The 27,806-nt window shown below is 53.5% G+C and overlaps 1 protein-coding gene across 3 annotated transcripts; it reads left to right on the forward strand.

The window, feature by feature from the left end:
* LOC135174251 (gastrula zinc finger protein XlCGF26.1-like) lies at positions 1-25,117 on the forward strand. 3 transcript variants are annotated; one of them, XM_064141473.1, is made up of 3 exons: positions 1-129; positions 12,843-12,980; positions 22,965-25,117. In XM_064141473.1, the coding sequence occupies exon 3, from the start codon at positions 22,995-22,997 to the stop codon at positions 24,786-24,788; it is 1,794 nt and encodes a 597-aa protein (XP_063997543.1). In that variant the 5' UTR covers positions 1-129; positions 12,843-12,980; positions 22,965-22,994; the 3' UTR covers positions 24,789-25,117. The 3 variants fall into 3 exon arrangements, with proteins under 3 accessions (XP_063997543.1, XP_063997544.1, XP_063997542.1); XM_064141474.1 differs by lacking the exon at positions 12,843-12,980 and adding an exon at positions 22,289-22,375; XM_064141472.1 differs by lacking the exon at positions 12,843-12,980.
* The last annotated feature ends 2,689 nt before the right edge of the window (positions 25,118-27,806 follow it).

Raw genomic sequence — 27,806 nt, forward strand, 5'->3', positions numbered from 1 at the left:
CAGAGCGGCCCCGCCCCCAAGGGCGCTGTGGGCTCCGGCCCCAGGGGCGTGAGCGCCATTTTGGCTGGTGCTGGGCAGCGTCGTGGGAGCGCTGGAGCAGAGGCTGTGGTGTGCGCGGGCAGCGCTGCGGTGAGAGAGCTGCGGGAGCGTGAGGGGTGGCGGGGGAGAGGAGCCGGGAGGGGCTGCGGGGCCTGGGGGAGCCGAGAGTGGCACCGGGAGGGGCTGGGGGGCCTGGGGGAGCCGAGAGTGGCACCGGGAGGGGCTGCGGGGCCTGGGGGAGCCGAGAGCGGCACCGGGAGGGGCTGCGGGGCCTGGGGGAGCCGAGAGCGGCACCGGGAGGGGCTGCGGGGCCTGGGGGAGCCGAGAGCGGCACCGGGAGGGGCTGCGGGGCCTGGGGGAGCCGAGAGCGGCACCGGGAGGGGCTGCGGGGCCTGGGGGAGCCGAGAGTGGCACCGGGAGGGGCTGAGGGCGGCGGGAGCGGAGCGGGGCTGGGGCTGTGTGGGTCGGGCGTGGGTGAGAGGAGCGGGGCTGGGGCCGGGAGGGGCTGAGGGCGGCGGGAGCGGAGGCGGAAGTGTGTGGCAGGGCCCCGGGGCGGCGCGGGGCAGGGCGGGAGTTGGCGTTGGGGTGGGGCCGGCGCCATGTTGTGTGTGGTGCGGGGCAGGGGCAGGGCTGGGCGGGAGGGGCTGAGGCTGTGTGGGCAGGGAGGTTGTGGCGAGAGCTGTGCGGAGGTTCTGTGGAGCTGTGGGGAGTTTGTGCGAGGCTGTGAGGAGCTGGGGAGAGCTTTTGGCGCTTTGTGTTGCGGCTGTGTGCGGGGCTGAGGAGGCGCAGAGTGGTGCGAGTGTGTGTGAGGCTCCGGGCGAGAGGTTTGGGTGCGTGGTGAGGGGGTTTGGGCAGTGGCAGGGGCTTGGAAGGGCTTGTGCTGAGGGTTTGGTCAGCTGCAGGCGTTGGCAGCAGCTGGTGAGGCTTTGTGAGGCAGTAGTGAGGCTCGGGAGGGGTTTGTGAAGGCTGCTGGAGAGTGGCAGAGGCAGAAGCTGTGTGAGAGCTGTGCACAATCAGTGTGCAGGAGTTGGGCAGGGCCTGGAGTGAGGCTTTGGAGGAGGTTTTGGTTCTTTCTGGTCACTCTCAGTGACTTTTAAAGTTCATCTGAAAGTTTTCAGGCCTTTTATTCTGTTCATTTGCAAAGCTATTTTCATGACTTTGAGTCCTTTAAAATGTTTGAAAGATTTTTTGTTTTGTGTTTCTTCTAATAGTTTTTTTCTTACATATTTTTCCTGTTTTCAAGCCTTTTTAATGATTTATTGGAACATATTTTAAGCATTCCCTGGCAGTTTTAATGAGTTTTGCAGCTCTTTTGTCCAGTTTCAGGCTTTTTTTAATGCCTTTTGCAGCTATTTTGGTCATTTTCAGTCCTGTTTGGTGATGTTTGAAGAGATTTTGATGCTGTTGAAGTGGTTTGTACAAAGCAGTTTGAGTGCCATAAAACTGCTGAAAAGCTTCAAGCCTCAGCAAGGAGATTTTAAATCCTCTTTGGGTTGCTTTATGTAGTCCTAAGGCGTTTGGAGGTTTTGAATGAGTTTCTGAGGGAGTTTGAGAGCTGTACAGAGATGTTGATGGCTTCTAGGGCAGTTTGAGACCTGTTTGAGTGTGTTTGAAGAGTGCCAAACAGATGAATGAGCCTGGAGAGTCTCTCTCGAGCATTACTTTGTGTGACTCGTGGAGAGTTGCTGGAGAGATTGGAATGAGATGTGAAGAATTGTGGGTCAGCTCTGAAGGGATTTGTTGTCTTTTGAGGTAATGTTGAGATAGTTTGAGTGACTCGTGTGAGGTTGAGAGGTTTGTGATGAGGTTTGAGAGGCCTTCAAGAGATTTAAAGAGATGTTGGTGATATTCAGTGTGGCTTTCAGTCTATTTCATCCTTTCTGAAGGGTGTGGAAGGCTGAAGGAGACCCAGAAAGTCCTTGAAGTCTCTAGAGAAGGAGTTGGCAGAGTTGCAGAAAGGTTTTAATAACTTCTGGAGAGTTTCCTAAGCTGTTTTGGAGATTTTCAGGCCTGTTTGAAGAGTTTGTCAAAGGCAGAACTCAGGCAAGTGTCTGCAGTGCTGTTGAGAGAGTTGAATGCATCTTTAGGAACTGGGAGGAGTTTTGAAGCTGTCTGCAGCAGGCTCTTTGTGCATGTTAGGCTGAGCCCAGCTGGGGATTTCCAGTGGTGTGTGTGGAGGCATTTGTGTGTTTGGATTTGATGTGCTTCCAGCTGAGGGAGCCTGCAGAGTGTTTTCTGGTGCAGTTCCCCTATAGAGCAGCAAGCAAGGCCCCAGGCAAGTCCCCAACAGGCTGTTAAAGCTGAGCCTGAGTGCATTTCCCTGCTGCAGCAGGCAGGAGGCAGCCATGTGCAGAGTGGGTGTCTGGGAGTTGTTAGGCTCCATCTTGTTAGGCAGAAAGATTTGCTGACAGCTTTCAGGCTGCTGTTCAGTTCCTCTCAAGGTTTCCTGCCCACAAAGAGAGTGAGTTCAGGTGGAGCCTTTGCTGTTTGCCTGTAGGCTGATAGCTGTGCAGAGCTTTTGTCCCCTGTGCTGTCAGGAGCACTGTGCCCTGCTGCTGTTGGTGTGGAGATGGAGAAATGGTGTGTGGAAGAAGAGCAGGGAGCATTGAGAGCAGGATGAGATGTCCAGAGTCTGCTTGTGGCTGAGGCCTTGCTTTTGATTTGAGTGCAGTGTTTGATTTGAGTGGGGTCAGGCTGTCCTGAGTGGTTTTGTTGGGAAGAAGTCCTGAAGTTTCCTTGGAGGAGCTTGAGAAGCAGAGCAAGAAATTGCAGCTGTGCTCTTTGCTGCCTGCTGAGCTGTCAAAGGCAGGAAATGATTGGTGAAAGTGGCTGCAGCAATTGCAGTGGTGTGCAAGGCTGAGCAGTGGTGTGGGCAGCAGGTCCAGGGCAGGATTGTGCCCCTGTCCTGGGCCCTGGTGATGCCACAGGGTGAATGCTGGGGTCAGTGTTGAGGCAGTGAGTGGAAGAAGGTCGTTGAGGGCCTGGAGCAGGTGCAGAGAAGGGCATGAAAGCTGTGGAAGGGTGTGGAGAAGAGGGCTGGTGAGGAGCATCTGAGGGAGCTGAGGGTGTTGAGTGTGGAGAAGAGGAGGGTGAGGGGAGAGCTGATTGCCCTGTCCCTGAGAGGAGGTTGCAGTGAGGTGAGGTTGGTCTGTTCTTGCCAGTGTCAGGTGATGGAAGGGAGAGGAAGTGTCCTGGAAGTGTGGCAGGGGAGGCTTAGGTTGGAGATGAGGGAGAATTTCCTTGCAGCAAGAGTGGTGAGGGAGTGGAACAGGCTGCCCAGGGAGGTGGTGGATTCCCCACCCCAGGAAGTGTTGAGGGCCAGGTTGGATGAGGCTTTGAGCAGGCAGGTCTGGTAGCAGGTGTCCCTGGCCATGGCAGGGGGTTGGAGCTGCTTGAGCTTTGGGTTCCCTTGCAGCCTAAACCATTCTGTGAATGCTTGGATCTGGACACTGAGCAGAACTTCAGTGGAGTGAAACTGTAAATAAGCAATGTTGTGAAGCTGGGTGGGAGCTTGGCCCCTGCCCTGGATGTAAAATTGGAGCTTTTATCAGATTGGAAGTTGCAGGAGAGTTGCTTTGTCCTGCAGCTGTGCCTCAGAGTTTGTGATGCTCAAGAGGCAGCTGTGAAGTAGCTGCTGCAGGAACTGAGCTGAACTGGAAGGCTGCAGTCCAGAAGGCAAAGTTTCTCCCTGAGAGTCAGGCCCTGGAATCACTTCCCAAGGGCAGTGTTGGATTCCCCTGGCCTGGGCAGCTTTAAGACTGCTCTTGTCAGGGCCTGGGCATGCTGATGGCAAGTGCAGTGTCAGCTGGCAAGGTTGGAGCAGAAGGTCCTTGGGGTCCCTTGCAGCCTGGCCTTCTGTGGGCATAGAGCTGTGCTGGGCACGTTGAGGGCAGCTGCAAAGCTCTTGAAGCCTTTGTGCAGAGTGCCCAAGACATGAGTGAGCCTGGAAAGTGACTGCAGAGTTCCCTGCTGAGAGCTTTTCAGAGCTGCCCAAGCATTTGTTTGAGTTTCTGCTCAGCTGGGAAGGGATTTGGGTTGTTTTTCCAGGCAGTTGGAAACCTTTTTAAGCATTCTTCTTGTTCTGCTCCTCCTTGGCCTTGGCTTCTTCATTGTCACAGGCTTAGAGGGTGTTAGGGGTTGGAAGGGACCCAAAGAGTCCAATCCCCCCCGGCAGAGCAGGACAATCCTATCTGACACAGATCACAGAGGAACACATCCAGAGTGGCCTTGAAAGTCTCCTGAGAAGGAGAATCCAAAACCTCTCTGGGCAGCCTGTGGCAGTGCTCTGTGACCCTTAGAGTAAAGAAGTTCCCTCTTGTGTTGAGGCAGAGCCTCCTGTGCTGCAGCTTTCACCCATTGCTCCTTGTGCTATCCCTGCAGGGAGCAGTGAGCAGAGCCTGTCCCCCCCTCCTGGCAGCCTTCAGATAGTTATTTATCCAATCCCCTGTCTGTCTTCTTTCTCCAGACTCAGCAGCCCCAGGTCCCTCAGCCTGTCCTTAACAGCCATGCCCTCCAGTCCCCTCATCATCCTCGTAGCCCTCCCTTGGGCTCTAACCAGCATATCCCTGTCCCTCTTCAGCTGGGGAGCCCAAAACTGAACACAGTGTTCAAGATGAGGTCTCAGCAGGGCAGAGTAGAGGTGGAGATGAACCTCCCTTGATCTGCTGGACGCACTCCTCCTAATCCACCCCAGGATGCCATTGTCCTTCTTGGCCAGCAGGGCTCATTGCTGTGCCATGGGTAACTTGTTAGCCACCAGCACCCCCAGGTCCCTCTCCTTGGGGCTGCTCTCAGCAGATCACCTCCCAGCCTGTACTGGTGCAGTTTGTTATTGCTCCCCAGGTGCAGGACTCTGCCCTTGTCCTTGTTGAACTTCCCCTGGTTCCTCTGTGCCCAGCTCTCAGTCTGCCCAGGCCTCTCTGGATGGCAGCACAGCCTGCAGCTGTCTCAGCCAAGCCTCCCAGCTTGGTGTCAGCAGCAAACCTGCTGAGCAGACTCTGTCTGTCTGTGCCCTCCTCAGTGTCATTGATGAAGATGTTGAAGAAGGCTGTCCCCAGCACTGATCCCTGTGGGACACCACTGGTCACAGCTCTCCAGCTGGACCTGCCACCATTGCTCAGCACCCTCTGAACTCTCTCTTGCAAGCAGTTCCTAACCCACCTCACTGCCTGCTCTTCCATCCCACACTGCCTTAGCTTGCTCACTAAAATGTCATAGGAGATGGTGTCAAAGGCCTTGCTAAGGCCAAGGCAGACTCCATCCACTGCTCTCCCTGAATCTGCCCATTCAGTTATGGCCTCCTAAAATGCTCTCAGGTTAGTGAAGCATGACTGCCCCTTGGTCAATCCATGCTGACTACTCCTGATAAGCTTCTTCTCTCCCAAGTGCCTTGAGATGCCCTCCAGCAGGAGCTGCTCCATCATTTTTGCTGGGCTGGAGGTGAGGCTGCCTGGTCTGTAGTTCCCTGGAACCTCTTTCTTGCCCTTTTTGAAGCCTGCAGTGCCATTGTCTCTGCTGCAGCCCTCAGGCACCTCTCCTGTCTGCCATGATTTGGTGAAGACGATGGAGAGTGGCAGAGCAATAACCTCAGGCAGTTGTCTCAGCACCCTTTGGTGCATCTCATCAGGGCCCATGGACTTGTGAATGTTTATTTTGTATAACTGATCCCTAACCCAGTGTGCACTGACCAGTGGGAGGTACTCCCTGCTCCAGGCTTCCTCTCCTTCATCCAGAGTCTGGAGTCCATATGAGAGTTCAGCCTTAGATGTAAAGAGTGGAGCCCAGAAGGCGTTCAGCAGCTCTGCCTTCTCTGCACCCTCAGTTTTCAGGCTGCCTCCTGGTTCAGCACTGCCCCCACACCTTCCCTGCTCTTCCTTTTCCTGCTGATGGATTTGAAGAAGCCTTTCTTGTTCTGTTTTCCTTCCTTTGCCAGCTTCAGTTGCAAGAGGGCTTTGGCCTTCCTTGATGCTTTGCTACACAGCCCAAGGCAGGCCTGTAGGAAAGCAGTCCTCCTGCAGCTGCTCTGTTTCCTCCTCTGCCTCTCCCTGGAGGCTGCCTTTAGAAGCATGGAACCATAGAATGGTTTGAGTTGGAAGGGACCTGCAGAGGTGATCGAGTCCCAGCCCCTGCAGTCAGCAGGGACATCCTGCACTAGATCAGGCTGCCCAGAGCCCTGTTGAGCCTCACCTTGAATACATCCAGGGCTGGGACCTCAACTCCTTCATTGGGCACCCTGCAGTGTTGCAGCAGCCTCCTGGTGCAGAAATAGTTCCTGCCTTTTAATCTCCATCTGCTCTGCTTTGTAGCCATTGCCCTCCTGCTGTCCCTGCAGGCCTTTGGGAGCAGTCTCTCTGTAGCCTTCTTGTAGCCCCTTCTGGCCCTAGAGGGTCACTCTTAGGTCTGCCTGATGCCTTCTCCAGCCTGTCCTCAGTGCTGAGCTGTTCCAAGCCCCTGATCATTCTCATGGCCTCCTCTGGACCCTGTCCATCAGGTCCATGTCCTTGCTGTGTTGAGCTCAAGGGCTGGATGCAGCAGTGCAGGTGAGCTGTCATCAGAGCACAGTGTCAGAGTCTGCTCTCTGCATCTGCTGTTGGTGTACCCCAGGCTGCCATTGGCCTTGTGTGCTGCAGGCTCACAGTGCCTGCTCCTGTCCAGCTCCTTGTCCCCCAGCACCCCCAAGTCCTTCATGCCTGCTTTTTGTTGGCTCCTCCCCGAGGCTGTGCTGCTTGTGAGGCTTGTTGCAGCGCAGGTGCAGGAGCCTGCACTTGCTCTTGTTGAAGCTCAGGAGGTTCCCCTGGGCCACCCCTGCATCTTGCCCACTTGAGCCCCTCCATCCACTTGTTCTCTAGGGTGCCCTACTCTAGGTCCCTCTGCTGGGCCATGCTTGGGTGTGTGGATGAGCCTGGGACCTTGGTGGGGCCCTGTGGACTCCAAGAGGGCAGAAAGTGACTGTAGATGGAGAGATGCAGGGTGAAGGGTGCAAGGGGTGGGAGGACTTAGTTCAGCACCTGCAAGGGTAGAGGCAGCAACTGAGGCTGGAAGCCCAAAGAGCCAAATTCTGCCTGGGTCAGGGCTGTCCCCTGGCACCTCCTGGCATCTACCACTGCCCAAGCAGGCCCTTGGGGGCCCTACCCACACAGCCCACCCCATACTCCATGGCAGGAGTCACCTGACCTCTCACTCCCTCTGTTCCCCTTCATCAGTTCCTGTGTGAGGAGGCTGCAGGGTCCCTCCCCACCCCCCATCTGTGACCCTTCCCCCTTGGGCTGTTGCTGCTTCTTTCAGGCCTCCAGCTCCTCCTGGCCTTTAGTCTCAGGACCTTTCATTCTTGAGCTCCTGCTCTCATCCCTGTTCTTCAGATGCTTCCTCAGCCACAACATTTTCCACTCCACCCTTCCAACCTCAGCAGGGGTGGGGGACGCAGGGCCATGGATGTGCTGTGAATGAGGAGAGGGCCTGGGAATGGTCAGGCAGGAATTAGGCCTTGTCCCCCCAAAAAGGGCACAGGATCAAGGCCCAGCTGAAAAATGTGTGTGCAGGAAATCATAGAATCAATCAGGGTTGGAAGGGACCACATGTACCATCCAGTGCCAAGCCTCCTGCCATGGGCAGGGACACCATACCCTAGAGTAGGCTGCTCGTAGCCTCATCCATCCTGGCCTTAAGCCCCTCCAAAGATGGGGTCTCAGCCCCCTTCCTGAGCAACCCCTTCCAGGCTCTCACCACTCTCATGCTGCAGAACTTCTTCCTTATCTCCACTCTGACTCCCCTGCTCTTCTCCATCCTGTCATCCTCCCCAGTTTTGTCACTCCCTGACAGACTAAAAAGTCCCTCCCCAGCTTTTTTGTAGCCCATTTCAGCTCCTGACAGGCCACAAGAAGGTCACCTGGGAGCCTCCTCTTGTCCAGCGTACACAGCCTCAACTCCTTCAGTCTGCAGCCCTCTGAGCATCCTCCTGACTGGTCCCAGCTGCAGGATCCTGCACTTGGTCTTGTTGAACCCCCTGAGGTTGGCTTGAGCCCAGCTCTGAAGCCTGTCCATGTCCCACACCACAGCTTGGTATGGTCAGCCAACTTGCTGAGGCCACACTCAGTGCCTCTGCCCATGGCACCCAGAGAGATGTTGAAGAGAATCTGTCAGCATTTGAGGAGATGAAAGCAGTGAATTGCCCTCTTGGGGTCACGGAAGAACTCCTCCTCCCCGTGAGGAGCTCAGCTGTTCAGACTCTCAGAATCATAGAATCAACCAGGTTGGAAGAGACCTCCAAGATCATCCAGTCCAACCTATCCCCCAGCCCTAGACAGTCAACCAGACCATGGCACTAAGTGCCTCATCCAGGCTTTTCTTGAAGACCTCCAGGGACGGTGCCTCCACCACCTCCCTGGGCAGCCCATTCCAATGCCAATCACTCTCTCTGTGAAGAACTTCTTCCTAACATCCAGCCTAGACCTACCCTGGCACAACTTGAGACTGTGTCCCCTTATTCTATTGCTGGTTGCCTGGGAGAAGAGGCCACCCCCCACCTGGCTACAATGTCCTTTCAGGTAGTTGTAGACAGTAATAAAATCACCCCTGAGCCTCCTCTTCTGCAGGCTAAACAGGCCCAGCTCCCTCAGCCTCTCCTCATAGCGTTTGTGTTTCAGGCCCTTCACCAGCTTTGTTGCCCTTCTCTGGACATGCTCCAGCACCTCAACATCTTTCTTGAATTGAGGGGCCCAGAACTGGACACAGTACTCAAGGTGTGGCCTGACCAGTGCTGAGTACAGGGGAAGAATAACTTCCCTTGTCCTACTGGCCACACTTTTCCTGATGCAGGCCAGGATGCCATTGGCTCTCTTAGCCACCTGAGCACACTGCTGGCTCATCTTCAGCCTACTCTCTACCAGCACCCCCAGGTCCCTTTCTTCCTGGCTGCTCTCCAGCCACTCAGTCCCCAGCCTGTAGCACTGCTTGGGCTTGTTGTGGCCAAAGGGCAGAACCCTGCACTTGGCCTTGTTAAATCTCATCCCATTGGCCTCTGCCCACCCACCCAGCCTGGCCAGGTCCCTCTGCAGGGCTCTCCTACCTTCCAACAGATCAACACCTGCTCCCAGCTTGGTGTCATCTGCAAACTTACTGATGCTGGACTCAATCCCCTCGTCCAGGTCATCAATAAAGATATTGAACAGGACTGGGCCCAGCACTGATCCTTGGGGAACACCACTGGTGACAGCTGCCAACTGGATGTGGCACCATTCACCACCACTCTCTGGGCTCTGCCATCCAGCCAGTTCCTGATCCAGCACAGAGTGAATCTGTGCAAACCATGAGCTGCCTGCTTGGCTAGGAGCTTCTTGTGGCAGACAGTGTCAAAGGCTTTGCTGAAGTCCAAGTAGACTCCATCCACAGCCTTCCCCACATTCACCAGGCAGGTAACCTGATCATAAAAGGAGATCAGGTTGGTGAGGCAGGACCTGCCCTTCCTAAACCCATGCTGGCTGGGCCTGATCCCTTGGCCATCCTGTAGGTGCTTTGTGATGGCACCCAAGATGACCTGTTCCATGACCTTGCCTGACACTGAGGTCAGGCTCACAGGTCTGTAGTTTTCTGGCTCCTCCTTACGGCCCTTCTTTTGTATGGGAATCACATTGGCCAGCTTCCAGTCTTCAGAGACCTCTCCAGTGAGCCAGGACTGCTGATAAATGATGGAGAGTGGCTTGGCCAGCTCAGCTGCCAGCTCTCTCAGCACCCTAGGGTGGATCCCATCTGGTCCCATGGACTTGTGTGGATCCAAATGACACAGCAGGTCCCTTACTGCTTCCGCATGGATTAGAGGGGGACTGTACTGATCCCTGCCTCCATCCACCACTTCAGGAATCCAGCTGTGCTGGAGACAACCTGTCCCACTAGTGAAGATTGAGGCAAAGAAGGTGTTAAGCATCTCTGCCTTTTCCTCATCCTTTGTCACTATGTTCCCCTCTCTATCTAACAAGGACTGGAGCTTGTCCTTGGCCCTTCTCTGCCATTCAGATATTTAAAGAAACACTTTTTATTTTCCTTCACAGCCGTGGCCAGCCTGAGCTCCAGGTGGGCTTTTGCCTCTCTAATTTTTCCTCTACAAGACCTAGCAACTTCCTTGAACTTCTCCTGGGACACCTCCCCTCTTTTCCAAAGGTGATACACTCTCTTTTTAATCTTTAATTCCTTCAGCAGCTCCCTGCCCATCCACTCTGGCTGCCTCCCTCATCGGCTCATCTTCCAGCTCAGTGGCACAGCTGCTCCTGTGCCTTCAGGAGTTCTTTCTTGAAGCAGCTCCAACCTTCCTGGACCCCTTTGTTTCTAAGGGCTATTTCCCAAGGAACTTTCTGAATTACTTCCTTAAATAGGCTGCAGTCTGCCCTTGGGCAGTCCAGTGTGGAGGGTCTGTTGATGCCCCTCCTGGTTTCTCCATGTACTGAACACTCTATAATTTCATGGTCACTGGACCCCAGGCAGCCTCCAACCACCACATCCCCTACCAGCCCCTGTCTATTTGTGAGCAGCAGGTCAAGCAGGGCTGCCCCTCTGGTAGGCTCACGTAACAGCTGGGATAGGAAGTTGTCTTCCACACACTGCAGAAACCTTCTAGACTGCTTCTTCTCTGCAGTGTTTAAGTCCCAGCAGATGTCTGGTAGGTTAAAGTCGCCCACCAGAACAAGGGCAGGGGATCTTGAGGCAGCCTCCAGTTGCTTAAAGAGTAATAAATCAACCTCTTCTTCCTGGTTGAGTGGTCTATAACAGACTCCAACCAGGATATCAGCCTTGTTGGCCTTCGCCTTAAGTCTCACCCATAATGACTCAACTTGATCATCTTTGATTTCTACCTCCATGACATCCAGAGCATCCCTAATATACAGAGCCACTCCCCCGCCCTTTCTCCCTTGCCTGTCTCTCCTGAAGAGTCTGTAGCCATTGATTACAGCACTCCAATCATGTGAGCCATCCCAACACGTTTCAGTGATGGCAACAATATCATAGTTTTCCTCCAGCACCAGAGCTTCCAGCTCCTCTTGTTTGTTACCCATACTGCATGCATTAGTGTACTGCACTTCAGCTGGGCTGCTGCTTTTACCCCTAGCTCTAGCCTACCATCCTCAATTCCCTTTGATTTATCTCTGGTGATGTCATGTTTAACCCCCTCCCCCTTCCATTCTAGTTTAAAGCCCTCTGAACAAGCCCAGCCAGCTTATGTGCCAGGGTCCTTCTCCCCTTCTGTGTCAGTTGTATCCCATCTGCTGCTTGCAGACCTGTGGCAAGATGAAGTTCCCCAAGATCAAAGAATCCAAAGTTATGTCGGAGGCACCAACCTCTGAGCCACTTGTTCATCAAATATGCTTTTCTATTCCTCTCTGTATTCCAGCCTGTAACTAAGGGTATAGAGGAAAAGACTACCTGTGCCCCTGCTCCCTCAACTGCTTTCCCCAGTGTCTTTAAGTCCCTTTTGATAGCTTTTAGCCCTCTGTTATTAATCTCATCATTCCCTGCCTGTATAACTAATAAGGGATAGTAATCAGAGGGCTGCACTACAGTTGGCAGCCTCCTGGTAACATCCCTGACCCGGGCCCCAGGGAGGCAGCAGACCTCCCTGTGGAAGGGGTCTGGCCGGCATATGGGGCCCTCTGTTCCCTGCAGAAGGGAGTCACCAATAACAATTACCCTCCTCTTTTTCTTCTGGGTACTTGTTCTGATGCGAGGGGGCAACTGATTTGTCTCAGTTGCCCTCCCAGCTGGTGATGCTTCTGCCTGCTCCAGGATCACCTCATCCTCAACCTCTAGTGCCCTATATCTGTTGTGTAAGGGCAGCTGGGGATGTGAAGATGGCTGGAAGGGTTTTCCCTTGCCCCTTCTGGCAGGCACCTGCATCCATTCTCCTTGGTTGCTCCGTTCGTCTCCCTCTGGCAAGGGGGACTGCAGAGCATGGTGCTCTCTTTTACATTCCCTTTCAGCCTTCAGGCATTCCACCTCTCCCTTGAGTTCAGCCACCAGGTTAAGCAGACTTAATCTGCTCACACCGAATTGACTTTGAGTGCCAGGCTCCAGCACTCCTCACATCCAGTTGTCTGCACACCTGCATTCCTACAGGTGGGCTCTGTTTGGGTGCCCACAGTTTTACAAGTATTGTACAGCCTGGACCTGGTTTGCACCATGTCTGCTTTCCTGAAGGTCCGATGTGACGGTTTGTTGTTTTTCCACGCCCCCCTCACCCCCCCCCCCCCCCCAGCGCCCACTGCTCTGGGCTCAGCAGAGACCTCTGCTGCTCCTCATTTAAATCTACTGCTCGCCAGGCACCGCCCCCTCTGGCTCACCTTCCTGTGAGCACTTAGCGCCTGCCGCTCCCTACCCTCTTCTGGGCTCCTCAGATGAGAGAGCCTCAAAATGGAGGAGAAAAAAGGCTTCGAGAAAGCGCATTTCAGCTGAGCTAGCCTCGGTCCTGCTCTCTTGCCGAACCAGGCTGCACCTCTGCATGTCAGGGTTCAGGCAGATTTGAGCAGTCTGAAACAAGGAGAGCAGGAAGGGTAAGGTTAGGTTGTTCTGGTAAGGGAGCACAGCTGCAGGAGAAAAGAACCTTGAGTTATCTGTAGCTGAGCTGCGCGAGGAGGATTGAGGGGGGCCGATGGGTGAGCTGTGCCTCTAGGCCTGTGGACAGCCCATGTTGTGCTGTGTGACCTGTCAGAATTGTACACCTTGTATTAGCCACTGTATAAGCATCACTCTTAGCTTCCATAAGGGGCATCGACCTCTCCACCACATTGGTGGGAGCTGATGTCAGAGTGGTTTCCCTGCAGGGACTCTGAGAGAGGAGTACACCTGGCACCTGGTGACCCCCGACGTGATTTCTCGGGACGAGGAAGAGTCTGGCAGCGGATGGCAGGAGGAAGCAGGGCTCTGGCCTGCTGGCGAAGGGAGCCAGGCCTACATTAGAGGTAGGGTAGCAGATCCAGAAATCGTTAGGGGTGAGAAATGGGAAAGAGCTGCTGTGAAAATGTTAATGCAGCCTGTGTGAAGAAGGGAGGTGCCCCTGAAGGAGAGTGATCTAGTGAAGTTCCTGCTGTGGAGTCAGAGGAGGAGCTCTCTAAGAGACTTAAGGCAGCTGTTCAACAATGGAGGTCTGGCAAAAGCAGGAGAAGCTTTATGGGGGTGGTAAGCATCGGGAACAGGCTGTAATGTGATGCTGCAGGAGGAAGAAACAGTGGTGGAAAGCTTCTGCAAAACTCTTTCTCTCTGTGAGAGATGTACTTTGGGGCAGTCAGACTTTAAAAAGCTATTTTTGCTGTGCCAAACCAACGATCGTTCAGCACCTGAGAAGCCAGGGCTCCAGAGGGGGCTGTAAATGTGCCCTTAAGGAGAAGACAGGGGAAAGAACTGCAATGGCAGGAGGTAACAGCTGGAATTTCGCCCTAATCAGAGGCTTGTGTTGGTAGAGACCTGTGGATGTGGCCTATCTGGACTTCAGCAAGACCTTTGTCACTGTCCCCCACAGCAAACTGCTGGCTAAGCTGTCAGCCCATGGCTTGGATGGCAACACTCTATGCTGAATTAGGAACTGGCTGGAGGGCCAAGCCCAGAGAGTGGTGGTGAATGGTGCCACACCCAGCTGGTGGCCAGTCACTAGCGGTGTCCCTCAGGGATCTGTGCTGGGCCCCATCCTCTTTAACATCTTCATAGATGATCTGGATGAGGGCATCGAATCAGTCATCAGCAAGTTTGTAGATGACACCAAGCTGGGGGCAGATGCGGCTGGGTTGGAGGGCAGAAGGGCTCTGCAGCGGGACCTTGACCACCTGGACAGATGGGCAGAGTCCAGTGGGATGGAGTTCAATAGCTCCAAGTGCAGGGTGCTGCACTTTGGCCACAACAACCCCATGCAGAGATACAGACTGGGGTTGGAGTGGCTGAGAGCAGCCAAACAGAAAGGGATCTGGGGGTGATGATCAATACCCACCTGAACATGAGCCAGCAGTGTGCCCAGGTGGCCAAGAGAGCCAGTGGCATCCTGGCATGCATCAGGAATGGTGTGGTCAGCAGGAGCAGGGAGGTCATTCTGCCCCTGTACTCTGCACTGGTTAGACCACATCTTGAGTATTGTGTTCAATTCTGGGCCCCCCAGTTTAAAAGGGACGTTGAGATGCTTGAGCGTGTCCAGAGAAGGGCGACGAGGCTGGTGAGGGGCCTTGAGCACAAGCCCTATGAGGAGAGGCTGAGGGAGCTGGGATTGGTTAGCCTGGAGAAGAGGAGGCTCAGGGGTGATCTTATTGCTGTCTACAACTACCTGAGGGGTGGTTGTGGCCAGGAGGAGGTTGCTCTCTTCTCTCAGGTGGCCAGCACCAGAACAAGAGGACACAGCCTCAAGCTATGCCGGGGGAAATTTAGGCTTGAGGTGAGGAGAAAGTTCTTCACTGAGAGAGTCATTGGGCACTGGAATGGGCTGCCTGGGGAGGTGGTGGAGTCGCCGTCCCTGGAGCTGTTCAAGGCAAGGTTGGACATGGCACTTGGTGCCATGGTCTGGCCTTGAGCTCTGTGGTAAAGGGTTGGACTTGATGATCTGTGAGGTCTCTTCCAACCTTGGTGATACTGTGATACTGTGTAAGCCAAATGCCATAGGAGTGCTAAGTGCTTCACTGCCATCTCCTGAGGCACCTGCGGCTTAATTCTGCCTGCGTAGAGAGCTCACTCTTTGGCTGCAAAGATGGAGGGTTTGGAGCATGGAGGGACAAGGTCGCAGGCTGAGGGAGGGGCCAGTTTGTTGGTGGAATCCATGGGAGCCATGGGAGGTGTATCCTCCAGAGGATTCACCTGCACCCCCCCTGCCTGCTGGAGCAGTGGGGCCCACTCCCCCCCCAATTCCTACTATTTCTTCTTTCTCGCAGTGTATCTTCTGCAGAGAAGCAGTGCTTCATTCTTAAAGGGACAGAGTGCATTTGTGAGAGCCTTTTGCAGACTAAAATCCTGATGATGTTTTTAGCTTCTGATTGTAATAGATTTAGAGCTTAAGAGTCTACTGGAGAAGCTATTAAGTAGCTGTTCACTGTAATAGAATATCAGTAAGTTTTGGAGTCATTTTAGCAGGGTGATGGTGATAAGGCTTAGGTAGTTAAAATATGGCATGTTAAGTAATTGGTAGTTGCTATAATGGAGTATTGTGGTAAGAGTTGTTTTGGTAAGTGTGATGGTTGATTTAAGGTTTTTTCTTTTTCCTGGGCACCAGGGTGTTTTCAGAGAGCTCTGTGGCATGTAACAGCCTCTTGGATTTCTTTGCTTTGTTGTTTTTTTCTCAGTCCTCATTCAGTGGTTTTAATTTTTAGTTTATCAATTTCTAGCATTGATGTAGTTAAGACTAAGAGTTTATGGTAGGGATATTATAGGATATTTTTTCCTCTTTTTTTTCTGTATCTCAAGATAACACTGTAGGATAAGGATCATGTAAAAACAAAACAAAAAGAGGGAGAGAGGAGAGAGAAAGAGAGACAGAGGAAAACTTGAAAATTCTCTGCTTACATCCCACAGAGAAATTCACCCTAGAGAAGGCCAAAGAGATTTGTTAGCCTAGGGCGTGAATGTGTTTCCATCCTTATATCTGTTCATGCATTTGTTTGTGTGTGCTTACAGGCCTTTTGATTGGCTACCAGCTCGTTATGTGCAGCCTGCTTTGGCAGTGAGCAGAAGTCTTGCTCAGATGGCTGTGGCAGGAAATTGAAATGTGTGCTGAGGTATGGTTGTGTGCACAGGCTTTGGTCACGCTTTGAGTTAGGTGTTTTGTTGGCCCTCTGTTATAAGGGCCAGAGCCACTCATTGGCAGAGATGGGGAGCAGCTGTTTCTGTTAGCAATGTTTAAGGTGCTCTGTTTATCTTTCTGCACAGGGCCCTGCACAAGAGGAGAAGCACTGCCTTCATTTTAAAAGGAAACGAGGAACTGTGGGAATTAGATCTGTATGGATGGAGTCTGAACAAGCAGTGCTGTGACAGCCACGGGTCCACGTGTCAGCTGTGGATATTGTTACTCTGTAGGCACTGCAGTTACAAGGGGCAGAGGAGTGTAAATAGATTTGAACAGAATCTGCACTGGCAGTGCCCAGTTTGTCAAGACAGCATAGAAAATTGGACAGTAGAGTGTTGAGTTGGCCTCTCTTCTAGGCTGCATGGGAGAGGGAGAGACACCAGTCTTACACCAATGTAATTAGGCCTTGTCCCCCCGAAAGGGGCAGAGGATCAGGGCCCAGGTGAGAAATGTATGTGCAGGAAATCATTGAATTAGTCAGGGTTGGAAGGTTCCAAAAAGGACCATCCAGTGCCAACCGCTCTGCCATGGGCAGGGACACCCCACCATAGCCCTGGCTATCCACAGCCTCATACATCCTGGCCTTAAGCCCCTCCCTGCGCAACCCCTTCCAGGCTCCCACCGCTCTTATGCTGCAGAACTTCCTCCTCACCTCCAGTCTGACTCTCCCCATCTCCAGCTCTGCTCCATCCCCTGCCGTGATAGAGAGGTGGGGAGAGCAGCTTGATGCAAGCTAAGTTCTGTTTTTTGATCTTTCAGCACTTGGTTATATACCTTAACATACAAGCTAAAAGATTGTGCCACATCCTAATTGGTCGTTAAGACAGACCTCAGTGCATACCTCATGGAGACAGACCTCGTACGTTAGCAGCTGGATAAGCCAAGGTTAACGAAACCGCAGGCTCATGTTCCGCATAGCTCTGTCTGCTGCAACATTCCTTAAGGTCATCTCGACCCTCTGTTAACTCAGGACTTTTCCCCTTCATACCTTCTGCACCTGTGGCTTATGGTCTGGTATGTCAGCACTCAAAGTCCTACCATTCCCAACGTTTCCCCCTTTGTGTTGTACAAAAAGTATCCTTGCAGAGCCTTCTGTCACCTTCTGCATACACTGCAACAAGCATGTTGAAAAGGGGTTCTCCGGGGATGCAGTAGCTCTGCAGAGAGCTCTGTCCTGTTCCATTAGCAAGGGTGATCCAAACATGAGTTTGTGCAAAGAGAAGGGGAAGGGGAGAAGAAAGGTTTATTTTTTTTACAAGTACAGAGGATGCATAATACAAAATTCCCTTCTGGGAGTGACATTTTGCCGGGGACTCCACTTGCAGTGTGAAGGCTCAGTCCTCAGTGTTCGACAGGCCCTATCGATGCGGCCCTGCGCTCTTCGCCGCAAGCCCCTGGCTCCTTTTTCTGTGGAGACACAAGCATCCCCTTTGCCCCACATTATTGATGGGTGCAGGCCTGCAGTTCTCCCAGCTTCTAAGTCAGGAACCATAACAGGAGGCTTCTCCTTTTTCTCAGACGAGTTGTTGGCATTCCAGTGCCTGATGATCGGGGGAGTAGAATCATAGAATCAACCAGGTTGGAAGAGACCTCCAACATCATCCAGTCCAACCTATCCCTCAGCCCTATCCAGTCAACCAGACCATGGCACCAAGTGCCTCATCCAGTCTCTTGAAGACGTCAAGGGACAGTGCCTCCACCACCTCCCTGGGCAGCCCATTCCAATGCCAATCACTCTCTCTGTGAAGAACTTCCTCCTAACATCCAGCCTATACTTTCCCTGGCGCAGCTTGGACTGTGTCCCCTTGTTCTATTGCTGGTTGCCTGGGAGAAGAGGCCACCCCCCACCTGGCTACAATGTCCCTTCAGGTAGTTGTAGACAGCAAAGAGGTCACCCCTGAGCCTCCTCTTCTCCAGGCTAAACAACCCCAGCTCCTCAGCCTGTCCTCATAGGGTTGTCCATGAGGGACCAGTTTAAAGAAGTAAAAGCGTGCAAGGCCTTTTGTAGTCTTTCTTCTGGGGTGGCTGCCCCCATTCTCCCTTTCTGCTGTCACAAGAGATGTTTTAGTGTTGGATGGGCACATTCAATCATCAATTGCCCTGTGGGGGAATGAGGGATGCCTGTAACATGAGTAGTCCCCCAAGTGGATAAAAATGTTTGAGCCTTTTCAGGTGCAATACACAAAGCAGCTTTAACATCAGTGGACATGACAAGGGCCACAGCTTTCTCCATGATCTCTCGGTACTGTGCTGCCACAAGGAGATCATCCATGAGAAGAGCGACGAGGCTGGTGAGAGGCCTCGAGCACACGCCCTACGAGGAGAGGCTGAGGGAGCTGGGATTGTTTAGCCTGGAGAAGAGGAGGCTCAGGGGTGACCTTTTTGTTGTCTACAACTACCTGAGGGGTGGTTGTGGCCAGGAGGAGGTTGCTCTCTTCTCTCAGGTGGCCAGCGCCAGAACGAGAGGACACAGCCTCAGGCTCCGCCAGGGGAGATTTAGGCTTGAGGTGAGGAGAAAGTTCTTCACTGAGAGAGTGATTGGACACTGGAATGGGCTGCCCAGGGAGGTGGTGGAGTCGCCATCCCTGGACCTGTTCAAGGCAGGATTGGACGTGGCACTTGGTGCCATGGTCTACCCTTGAGCTCTGTGGTAAAGGATTGGACTTGATGATCTGTGAGGTCTCTTCCAACCCTGATAATACTGTGATACTGTGATGATTTAGCAAAGCTTCAGGTATTTCCATTGGTGCCGTGCTGAGAGCCCTAGCCACATACCACTGACAAATCCTAGGACTGTTTTTCATCCCTTGAGGCAGTACAACCCACTGCTGTCTTTGCCATGGGGCTTGCATGTTCGTCCTTGGAACCGAGAAAGCAAATTTAGGAGCAGCATCTGGATGCTGTGGAATGTTGAGAAAACTATCCTTAAGATCAATAATAGTCAAATGCCAGTGTCTCAGGATCATAGGTGGGGAGGAGAGGCCAGGTTCTGAAGCCCCCATAGGTTCCATCACATCGTTAATTTTCCTGAGCTCATGGAGCAAGTGCCACTTGCCTGCTTGTTTTTTAATAACAAAGAGAGGGGAATTGCATGGACTCGTGGAAGGAACAATGTGACCCTTGTTAGCTTCTTCTCTGCCAGCCTCCCAAGGCCACTTTTAAGAGCTACTGACTTTAGAATATGAAACAAAAACTATGCCCTGTACCTTCCTTCTGGACTTTCTGTTAAGCTCAGTGCATTTGTGAAATGCTGTGGGGCTGCAAATACCCATGAAACATGAGGACTGTTTACTGCTCCTGGCAGTTCTGATAAAGGTCTTCCCAGGAATGCCTCAAGATGCAGTTCCACAGTGCCACTTTCTATGCCATATTGACCAATTGGACACTGCCAGTGCAAATCCTGATCAAATCTATTTACACTTCCCCGCCCTTTGTAACTGCAGTGCCTACAGTGCAACAATATCCATGGCTGACAGGTGGAGCTGTGGGTGTCACAGCACTGCTTGCTCAGACTCCATCCATACAGACCTCGTTCCCACAATTGCTGTCTTTGTTTTAAGCTGAAGGCAGCGTTTCTCATCTTTTGCAGGGCCCTTTGCAAACAGATAACACACACAGTGCTTTAAACACTGCTAGCAAAACAGTTGTTCCCCATCTTTGCCAGTGAGTGGGTTTGGCCCTTATAACAGAGGTCAAAGGAAATACCCAACTCAAAGCGTGACCAAAACCTGTACACCAACCATATCTCATGTACATTTCTCTGCACAGCCATCTGAGCAAAAAACTTGTGTGGGATGGTTTGGGTGTTCCCTGCCCCTCCACACTTTGGAAACCACCGAGACTGGACTCATCTGGCTCTAGAAATTGAATGAAGCTCATTGTTCACAGATTAGCACAATGTACAAGCAGATACTTGCAGTCTGTACATGTATATACAGAAATAGAGAAGGTAAAAGGTAATACAGAAGCACAACAGCCCTCCCGGAAACCTGAGTCCCCAGGAGGGGCTCCCAACTGCCCCTTCACCTTCCCCCTACCCCTCTCAACCTTACTCCAGTCCCAAGGATGAATGGAGGTTTGTCAGGGGATTAGGAAGCAATGTGGATTAGTCAGAGGAAGGGAGGCTGAGGTTAGAGAGATGCATCTCAGAGCTCCCTAGGAGGAGTAGTGCCTTATCTATGTTTTGATTTTTGTTCTAGATGGGCTGTCCCCACACACAGAGGCAGACCTGACTAACTCCCCCACTTTGCAAGAACTTAGCCATTGCATTGATTGTTCCCAGGCCTGAGCGGCCTACCTTCTGGCACAGCTCAGAACTCCCTCAGCTTCTCTGCCAGCCTCCCAAGGCCACTTTTCTGCAGCTGAGCCTCCTTATCAGTTGAGATCCTCAATCCTGCTTACTCTCCTTATTTTCTCAGACTATTCAGTTCTGCCCAAACCCCAACACTAGAGCAGTATTTCGAGGGGTTCCTGGGAAGACCTTAATCAGAACTGCCAGGAGCAGAAAATAATCCTAATGTTTTAAGGCTCTTTGTAGTGCAACAGCGCTGGGCAAAGGCACTGAGCCTAACAGAAAGAGCAGAGGGTATAGGGCATAGCTTTTGTATCACGTCTGGAAATTAGCAGCTCTTAAGCACAACAGACACAGGTCACAGCAAGGGAGTGAGGTGAAAATATCAAGTTCCTGGAGTTACAGAGTGAATCCTGCATGGTGGGAGTTCGAGAGAAGTATTGGGCAACTAGGTGAGTACTGTGGGAAGCAGGGGCACATCAGGGCTCTCATTTTTCATCTGTGGGGTTAGAGCCTGGCCTGCTACTCCTTCACATACAAGGGGAGGCCCCTGTAGTTTAGGGTCTCTCTCTCTGTCAACTCTAAACACATCTACGGTTCTACAGCATTGATTACCGCACAGAGCCCGGCATGGGCATGACGCACATGCCTTCTGCTGTGACTGTGATCATGGTCTGGATTCCTGATCCTTTGGACAACTGTTCACTTTCTGCTTCTGGCACAAGGCCACAGGTGTGAGGGTTTTGATGGAATGTGTTGCATGAGCCTGTCTGATTACTCAGTCTACACACCAGCATCTGGCGCTTGAAAGATGGTGTATGGAGGCTGAAAGAAGAAGATAGATGGGATTGGTTTGCCAAGACCTTTGGAGGATGGGGTCTAAGAGGATGGCTTAGCAGCCTGGTTACAATGATTGCTTATGCACTTGTTGTTTTCTTGATGGTCTTTGTATTTTACCGTGTGTAGTGCGATGTGTGCGAGGCATGATCAGTAGTGCACCATTCAAAAAGAAAGGGGGAGATGTCAGGGTGCAGGCAGAATTGGGCAGTCTGAAACAAGGAGAGCAGGAAGGGTAAGGTTAGGTTGTTCTGGTAAGGGAGTTCAGCTGCAGCAGAAGAGGACCTTGAGTTATCTGTAGCTGAGCTGTGTGAGGAGGATTGAGGGGGGCTGATGGGTGAGCTGTGCCTCTAGGCCTGTGGACAGCCCATGTTGTGCTGTGTCACTATCAGTATTGTACACCTTGTATTGGCCACTGTATAAGCATCACTCTTAGCTTCCATAAGGGGTATTGACCTCTCTGCCACATTGGTGGGAGCTGATGTCAGACTGGTTTCTGGGAGAGGAACACACCTGGCATCTGCATGTGCCAGCTGGGAGCTTGCCCACAGAGCATGGGCACTGTGCCCTGACAGCAAACCTCCTTTTCTGTTGGGCCTGTGGGATGGCAGCTCCAGGAGAACTGCTAAGAGGAAGCTGCCAGAAGTGGGTAGGCAGAGAAGGAAACCAAACCCTCTGGACCGAGTCTCTTTAGGCTGCCTGTGTGTGCATGGTGCTGGAGGTGTGAGGTGTGTCCAAGAGTCAGAGACTTCTCCAGCATCAGAGTGAGGGCTGAAGAGGCTTTGCAAGAAGCTGAGCAATTCCCTTGCCCCTTTGCTGCATTTGCAAAGATCAGGAACCTCCCTTTGTGTGTATCCTCAGGGCCTCTCTTCCCACTTGTTGAGGAGTGGTCCGCAGAGAGCTGTTCCTGAGCTGGGCCCTGCTGGCAGGAGTTGTGTGCAGGGCAGAGCTGAGCAGAGAGTGAGTGAGGTGGGGTCTGTGAGCAGGGCCAGGGAGGAGAGGTGGGGCCAGAGGTGCTGGGCAGTGCAGCTGCAGCTATCAGAGGCCTGGGCAGGCAGTGGGAGGAGGCTGAAGCCAAGGCCTTTGAGAGGCTGTGTGGAGACAGCTGTCCTGTGGTGCTGCCCTGCAGCTGTGTGCTGGGGTTTGTGTGCTGGACCATGAGCTGAGGCTGTACTTCTTCAGCAGCTGTGCCTGTCTGCTGTGCCCTTAGTGCTGGGCTTGGGAGCTGCTTGCTCCAAGCCCCTTCTCTGCTGCATGGTCCTGGGCAGTGCTGAGCCATCCCTTGCAGGTTTATCCTCTCCTCTGAGCCCTTTGCTTGTGTCTGTCAGGGGCTGTGTCCTCTCTGCAGCAGCCCTGTCCCTCTGTGCTGGGGAAGAGCAGAGTTTGCAGAGCTGCCCCTGGGAAGAGCCCATCAGGTAAAGGACCCTGAGTGGGGGCCAACAGCAGGGCCTGAGGCTCTTGTTGATCCATGTGTTACATCCCAACCCCCTGCAGAGCCTCCTAACCCCCACATTTGACTGCCACTGGGGCTGTGAGGGACATCCTCTGCAGTAGGAGTCTGGGGGCCCCCAGGCTTGTTGGGTTCATTTGTGTGGCAGGAGGTTGTGTTTGGGTCTGGGATGTGCAGTGTGGGTGGGAGAGGGTTGGAGGTTGTTTGGTTTTCCTGGGTGAGCACTGCTGCCTCTTGTCTGAAGCAGGAGGGATCTAAGGGCAGGGCCTGGAGCAGGAAGCTACCTGCCAACATTTCGGGGCTGGCAAAGAGGTAGCTGGGAGCACTCTGTAAGGATCAGAGTGTCTCAGCCCCCCCAGCAGTGGCACCTGGGATCTCAGCACAGGCATTGGAGATCTGCCCCCTCTGTGTGGAAAGAAGTGAGGATTTGAGGGCCACTCTGCATTCTTTGCCTCAGCTGAATGTTGGTTGTTGGGAGGTGTCAGAGGCTGTATTGAACCAGGCAGGATGTCAAGGTTTGAGGTGCTGAGGTCAGGTGCTTCCATTTTCCCTAGGTAGGAGCAGTGACCTCATCCCGCACTAGCATGGCCTCAGAGAAGGACCCAGAGAAGAGCTGGGAGGAGAAGCAGCACCCAAAGTGTAAGATGGAGCAGGCCAAGTGCAGCCTGAAGAAAGAGGCGGAGAAAGATCTCAAGTCAGAGAATGACAATGAGGGGAATGATGACTGTGATGATGTTCAGTATGAGGGTGATGTTCAGGGTGAATATGACCAAGATAAGGGGGAGGAATATGAAGAGGAGGATGGCTTGATGTTAGCCCCCTCTGAGCCAGTCAAGAAACTGCCTCAGTGCCCTGAGTCTGGGCAGAGCTTCGCAGTGCGCTCGAGGCACATTGAGCACCGCCAAAGCCACAGGGGTGAGAAGCCCTTCAGCTGTGCTGACTGTGACAAGAGATTCACAAAGTGCTCAGACCTCATTAGACACTGCCGAATCCACACGGGCGAGAAACCCTTCAGGTGTGCTGACTGTGACAAGAGATTCACAGATCGCTCATACCTCATTGCCCACCGCCGAATCCACACTGGGGAGAAGCCCTTCAGCTGTGCTGACTGTGACAAGAGATTCACTCAGAAGTCTGCCCTCACCCAGCACCGCAGTGTGCACACCACTGAGAAGTCCTTCAGCTGTGGGGACTGTGGAAAGAGCTTCAAACACAGCTCCACTCTCACCATCCACCAACGCATCCACACCAGAGAGCACCTGTACCCCTGTGCAGAGTGTGGCAAGAGCTTCACCACGAGCTCACAGTTGATCCAGCACAGACTCATCCACAGTGGTGAGAAACCCTACAGCTGCAGGGACTGCAGCAAGAGCTTCACCTGCATCTCTGCCCTCACCAAGCACCGTCGTGTCCACAGTGGTGAGAAGCCCTTCACCTGCTCTGACTGCGGCAAGAGCTTCACCTGCAGCTCTGCCCTCACCAAGCACCGTCGTGTCCACAGCGGTGAGAAGCCCTTCACCTGCTCTGACTGCGGCAAGAGCTTCACCTGCAGCTCTTCCCTCACCCTGCACCGTCGTGTCCACAGTGGTGAGAAGCCCTTCACCTGCTCTGACTGCGGCAAGAGCTTCACCCAGAGCTATCACCTCACCCAGCACCGTCGTGTCCACAGTGGTGAGAAGCCCTTCACCTGCTCTGACTGCGGCAAGAACTTCACCCAGAGCTCTTCCCTCACCCTGCACTGTCGTGTCCACAGTGGTGAGAAGCCCTTCACCTGCTCTGACTGCGGCAAGAGTTTCACCTGCAGCTCTGCCCTCACCCAGCATCATCGTGTCCACAGTGGTGAGAAGCCCTTCACCTGCTCTGACTGTGGCAAGAGCTTCACCCAGAGCTCTTCCCTCACCCAGCACCGTCATGTCCACAGTGGTGAGAAGCCCTTCACCTGCTCTGACTGTGGCAAGAGCTTCACCTACAGCTCTGACCTCAGCAAGCACCGTCGTGTCCACAGTGGTGAGAAACCCTACAGCTGCAGGGACTGTGGCAAGAGCTTCACCCGGAGCTCTGCTCTCACCCTGCACCGTCGTGTCCACAGTGGTGAGAAGCCCTTCACCTGCTCTGACTGTGGCAAGAGCTTCACCTGCAGCTCTGCTCTCACCCTGCACCGTCGTGTTCACAGTGGTGAGAAGCCCTTCACCTGCTCTGACTGCGGCAAGAGCTTCACCCAACGTGGCCATCTCAATTACCACCACCGCACTCACAGCAATGAGAAGCCCTTCACCTGCTCTGACTGCGGCAAGAGCTACACCAACAGACACCATCTCACTTCCCACCACTGTACTCACACTGGTGACCAATCCATGCTGCAGGGCAAGCACAAATAGCCCCACCCCGGGTCTGTTGGCGTAATTGTGCCCCCACCCTGAGAAGGCCTTTCCAGCAGATTGAACCAAAATCTCCACTTTTCCAGCTGCATTTCCCAGAGGCTGGGGGCTCCAGCAGGAACAAACACCTCCTGCTCTGCTGAGCACCAATCAGTGCTGCTGAGAATCATGGCAGTGCTGAGTCAGCACAGCCAGAGCTGCCATTGGAGCTGGGCTGAGCTGTGCAGGGATTTGTCTGGTTCTTCCTCCCTATGCTTTGTGTGTCCCTGGGGTAAAATCCCCTCTGCCCCATGCCCAGGTGTGTCAATAAAAGCCCACAGTGACCCAAATCCTGTCTTTTGGCTTTTGTCTTGAGTGCCATCACAAAGCACCTACAGGATGGCCAAGGGATCAGGCCCAGCCAGCATGGGTTTAGGAAGGGCAGGTCCTGCCTCACCAACCTGATCTCCTTTTATGATCAGGTTACCTGCCTGGTGAATGTGGGGAAGGCTGTGGATGGAATCTACTTGGACTTCAGCAAAGCCTTTGACACTATCTGCCACAAAAAGCTCCTAGCCAAGCTGGCAGCTCATGGTCTGGACAGATTCACTCTGTGCTGGATCAGGAACTGGCTGGATGGCAGAGCCCAGAGAGTGGTGGTGAATGGTGCCACATCCAGTTGGCAGCTGTCACCAGTGGTGTTCCCCAAGAATCAGTGCTGGGCCCAGTCCTGTTCAATATCTTTATTGATGACCTGGACGAGGGGATTGAGTCCTGCATCAGTAAGTTTGCAGATGGCACCAAGCTGGGAGCAGGTGTTGATCTGTTGGAAGGTAGGAGAGCCCTGCAGAGGGACCTGGCCAGGCTGGGTGGGTGGGCAGAGGCCAATGGGATGAGATTTAACAAGGCCAAGTGCAGGGTTCTGCCCTTTGGCCACAACAAGCCCAAGCAGTGCTACAGGCTGGGGACTGAGTGGCTGGAGAGCAGCCAGGAGGAAAGGGACCTGGGGCTGCTGGTAGAGAGTAGGCTGAAGCTGAGCCAGCAGTGTGCCCAGGTGGCCAAGAGAGCCAATGGCATCCTGGCCTGCATCAGGAGCAGTTTGCCAGTAGGACAAGGGAGGTTATTCTTCCCCTGTACTCAGCACTGGTCAGGCCACACCTTGAGTGCTGTGTCCAGTTCTGGGCCCCTCAATTCAAGAAAGATGTTGAGGTGCTGGAGCATGTCCAGAGAAGGGCAACAAAGCTGGTGAGGGGCCTGGAACACAAACGCTATGAGGAGAGGCTGAGGGAGCTGGGCCTGTTTAGCCTGCAGAAGAGGAGGCTCAGGGGTGATTTTATTACTGTCTACAACTACCTGAAAGGACATTGTAGCCAGGTGGGGGGTGGCCTCTTCTCCCAGGCAACCAGCAACAGAACAAGGGGACACAGTCTCAAGTTGTGCCGGGGTAGGTCTAGGCTGGATGTTAGGAAGAAGTTCTTCACAGAGAGAGTGATTGGCATTGGAATGGGCTGCCCAGGGAGGTGGTGGAGGCACCGTCCCTGGAGATCTTCCAGAAAAGACTCAATGAGGCACTTGGTGCCATAGTCTGGTTGACTGTCTAGGGCTGGGGGATAGGTTGGACTGGATGATCTTGGAGGTCTCTTCCAACCTGGTTGATTCTATGATTCTATGATTCTATTTTAGCCCTTGCTACCCACAGTGCCCAAATGTTTGGGGCATTTGTTCCCTAGGGCCGGGGCTGGAGCCGTGTGCCCAGACTGGGGAGGTCAAAGCAAGGTACTTAGAGTTGTCTTGAGGGTCTCTTGCTGAGAGTAGTCTCTGGGAGATCTCAGGACACTATGGTGGACATGGGCCAGCCTAGGCCAGAAGTCCTCCAAGGGCTCTATGGTGGCTCTGGGGCAGCCTAGGCCAGAAGTCCTCCATGGGTCTCTGTTGCCTATGGGGTAGCCTAGGCCAGAAGTCTTCCAAGGGCTCTCTGGTGGCTATGGGGACGCTTAGGCCGGAAGTCCTCTGAGGGTTCCATGGTGGTTATGGGGCAGCCTAGGCGAGACGTCCTCCAAGGGCTCTATGATATCTCTGGGGTGGCCTAGGCCAGAAGTCCTCCAAGGGCTCTATGGTGCCTATCAGGCATAGAAGGCTGGAAGTCCTTAAAGGGCTCCATGGTGGCCCTGGGGCAGACTAGGCCAAAAGTCCTTCAAGAGCTTTATGGTGGATATGGGGCAGCCTAGGCCTTAGTCCTCCAAGGTCTCTGTGGTGGAAAGGAGGCAGCCTAGGCCAGAAGTCCTCCAAGGTCTCTGTGGTGGCTCTGGGGAAGCCTAAGCCAGAAGTCCTCCAAGGGCTCAATGGCAGCTCTGAGGCAGCCTAGGCCAGAAGTCCTCTAAAGGCTCTATGGTGGCTGTGGCACAGCCTAGGCCAGAAGTCCTCCAAGGGCTCTTTGGTGGCACAGGGGCAGCCTGGGCCAGAAGTCCTCCATGAACTCTACAGTGGACATGGGGCAAGTCTAGGCCAAAAGTCCTCCAATGGCTCTATGATGCCTGTGGTGCAGCCTAGGCTGGAAGCCCTCCGTGGACTCTATTATGCCTATTAGGTAGTTTAGGCTGAAAGTCCTCCAAGGCCTCTATGATGGCTCTGGGGCAGCCTAGGCCAGAAGTCCTCCACAGGCTCTATGATGGATATGGGTTAGCCTAGGCTGGAAGTCCTCCATGGGCTCTATGGTGGACCTGGGGCAGCCTAAGCTGGAAGTCCTCCACAGGCTCTATGGTGGCCCTGAGGCAGCCTAGGCTGGAAGTCCTTTAAAGGCTCTATGCTGGCTATGGCGAGGCTTAGCCTGGAAGTCCACCAAGGGCTCTATGTTGGCTCTGGGGCAGCCTAGCCCAGAAGTCCTCCAAGGAGTCTACAGAGGACATGGGGCAGTCTAGGCCAGAAGTCCTCCAGATGGCTCTATGATGCCTATGGTGCAGCTTAGGCCAGAAGTCCTCCAAGGTCTCTATGGTGGCATTGAGACAGCCTAGTCTGGAAGTCCTCCAATGGCTCTCTGGT

Source organism: Pogoniulus pusillus, unplaced genomic scaffold (assembly GCF_015220805.1).
Source record: "Pogoniulus pusillus isolate bPogPus1 unplaced genomic scaffold, bPogPus1.pri scaffold_51_arrow_ctg1, whole genome shotgun sequence".
In the NCBI taxonomy this organism is placed as follows: Eukaryota; Metazoa; Chordata; class Aves; order Piciformes; family Lybiidae; genus Pogoniulus; species Pogoniulus pusillus.

Excerpts from the sequence above, each read along its gene's own strand:
- LOC135174251 (XM_064141473.1), top strand. The coding sequence starts at position 22,995 with ATGGCCTCAGAGAAGGACCCAGAGAAGAGCTGGGAGGAGAAGCAGCAC.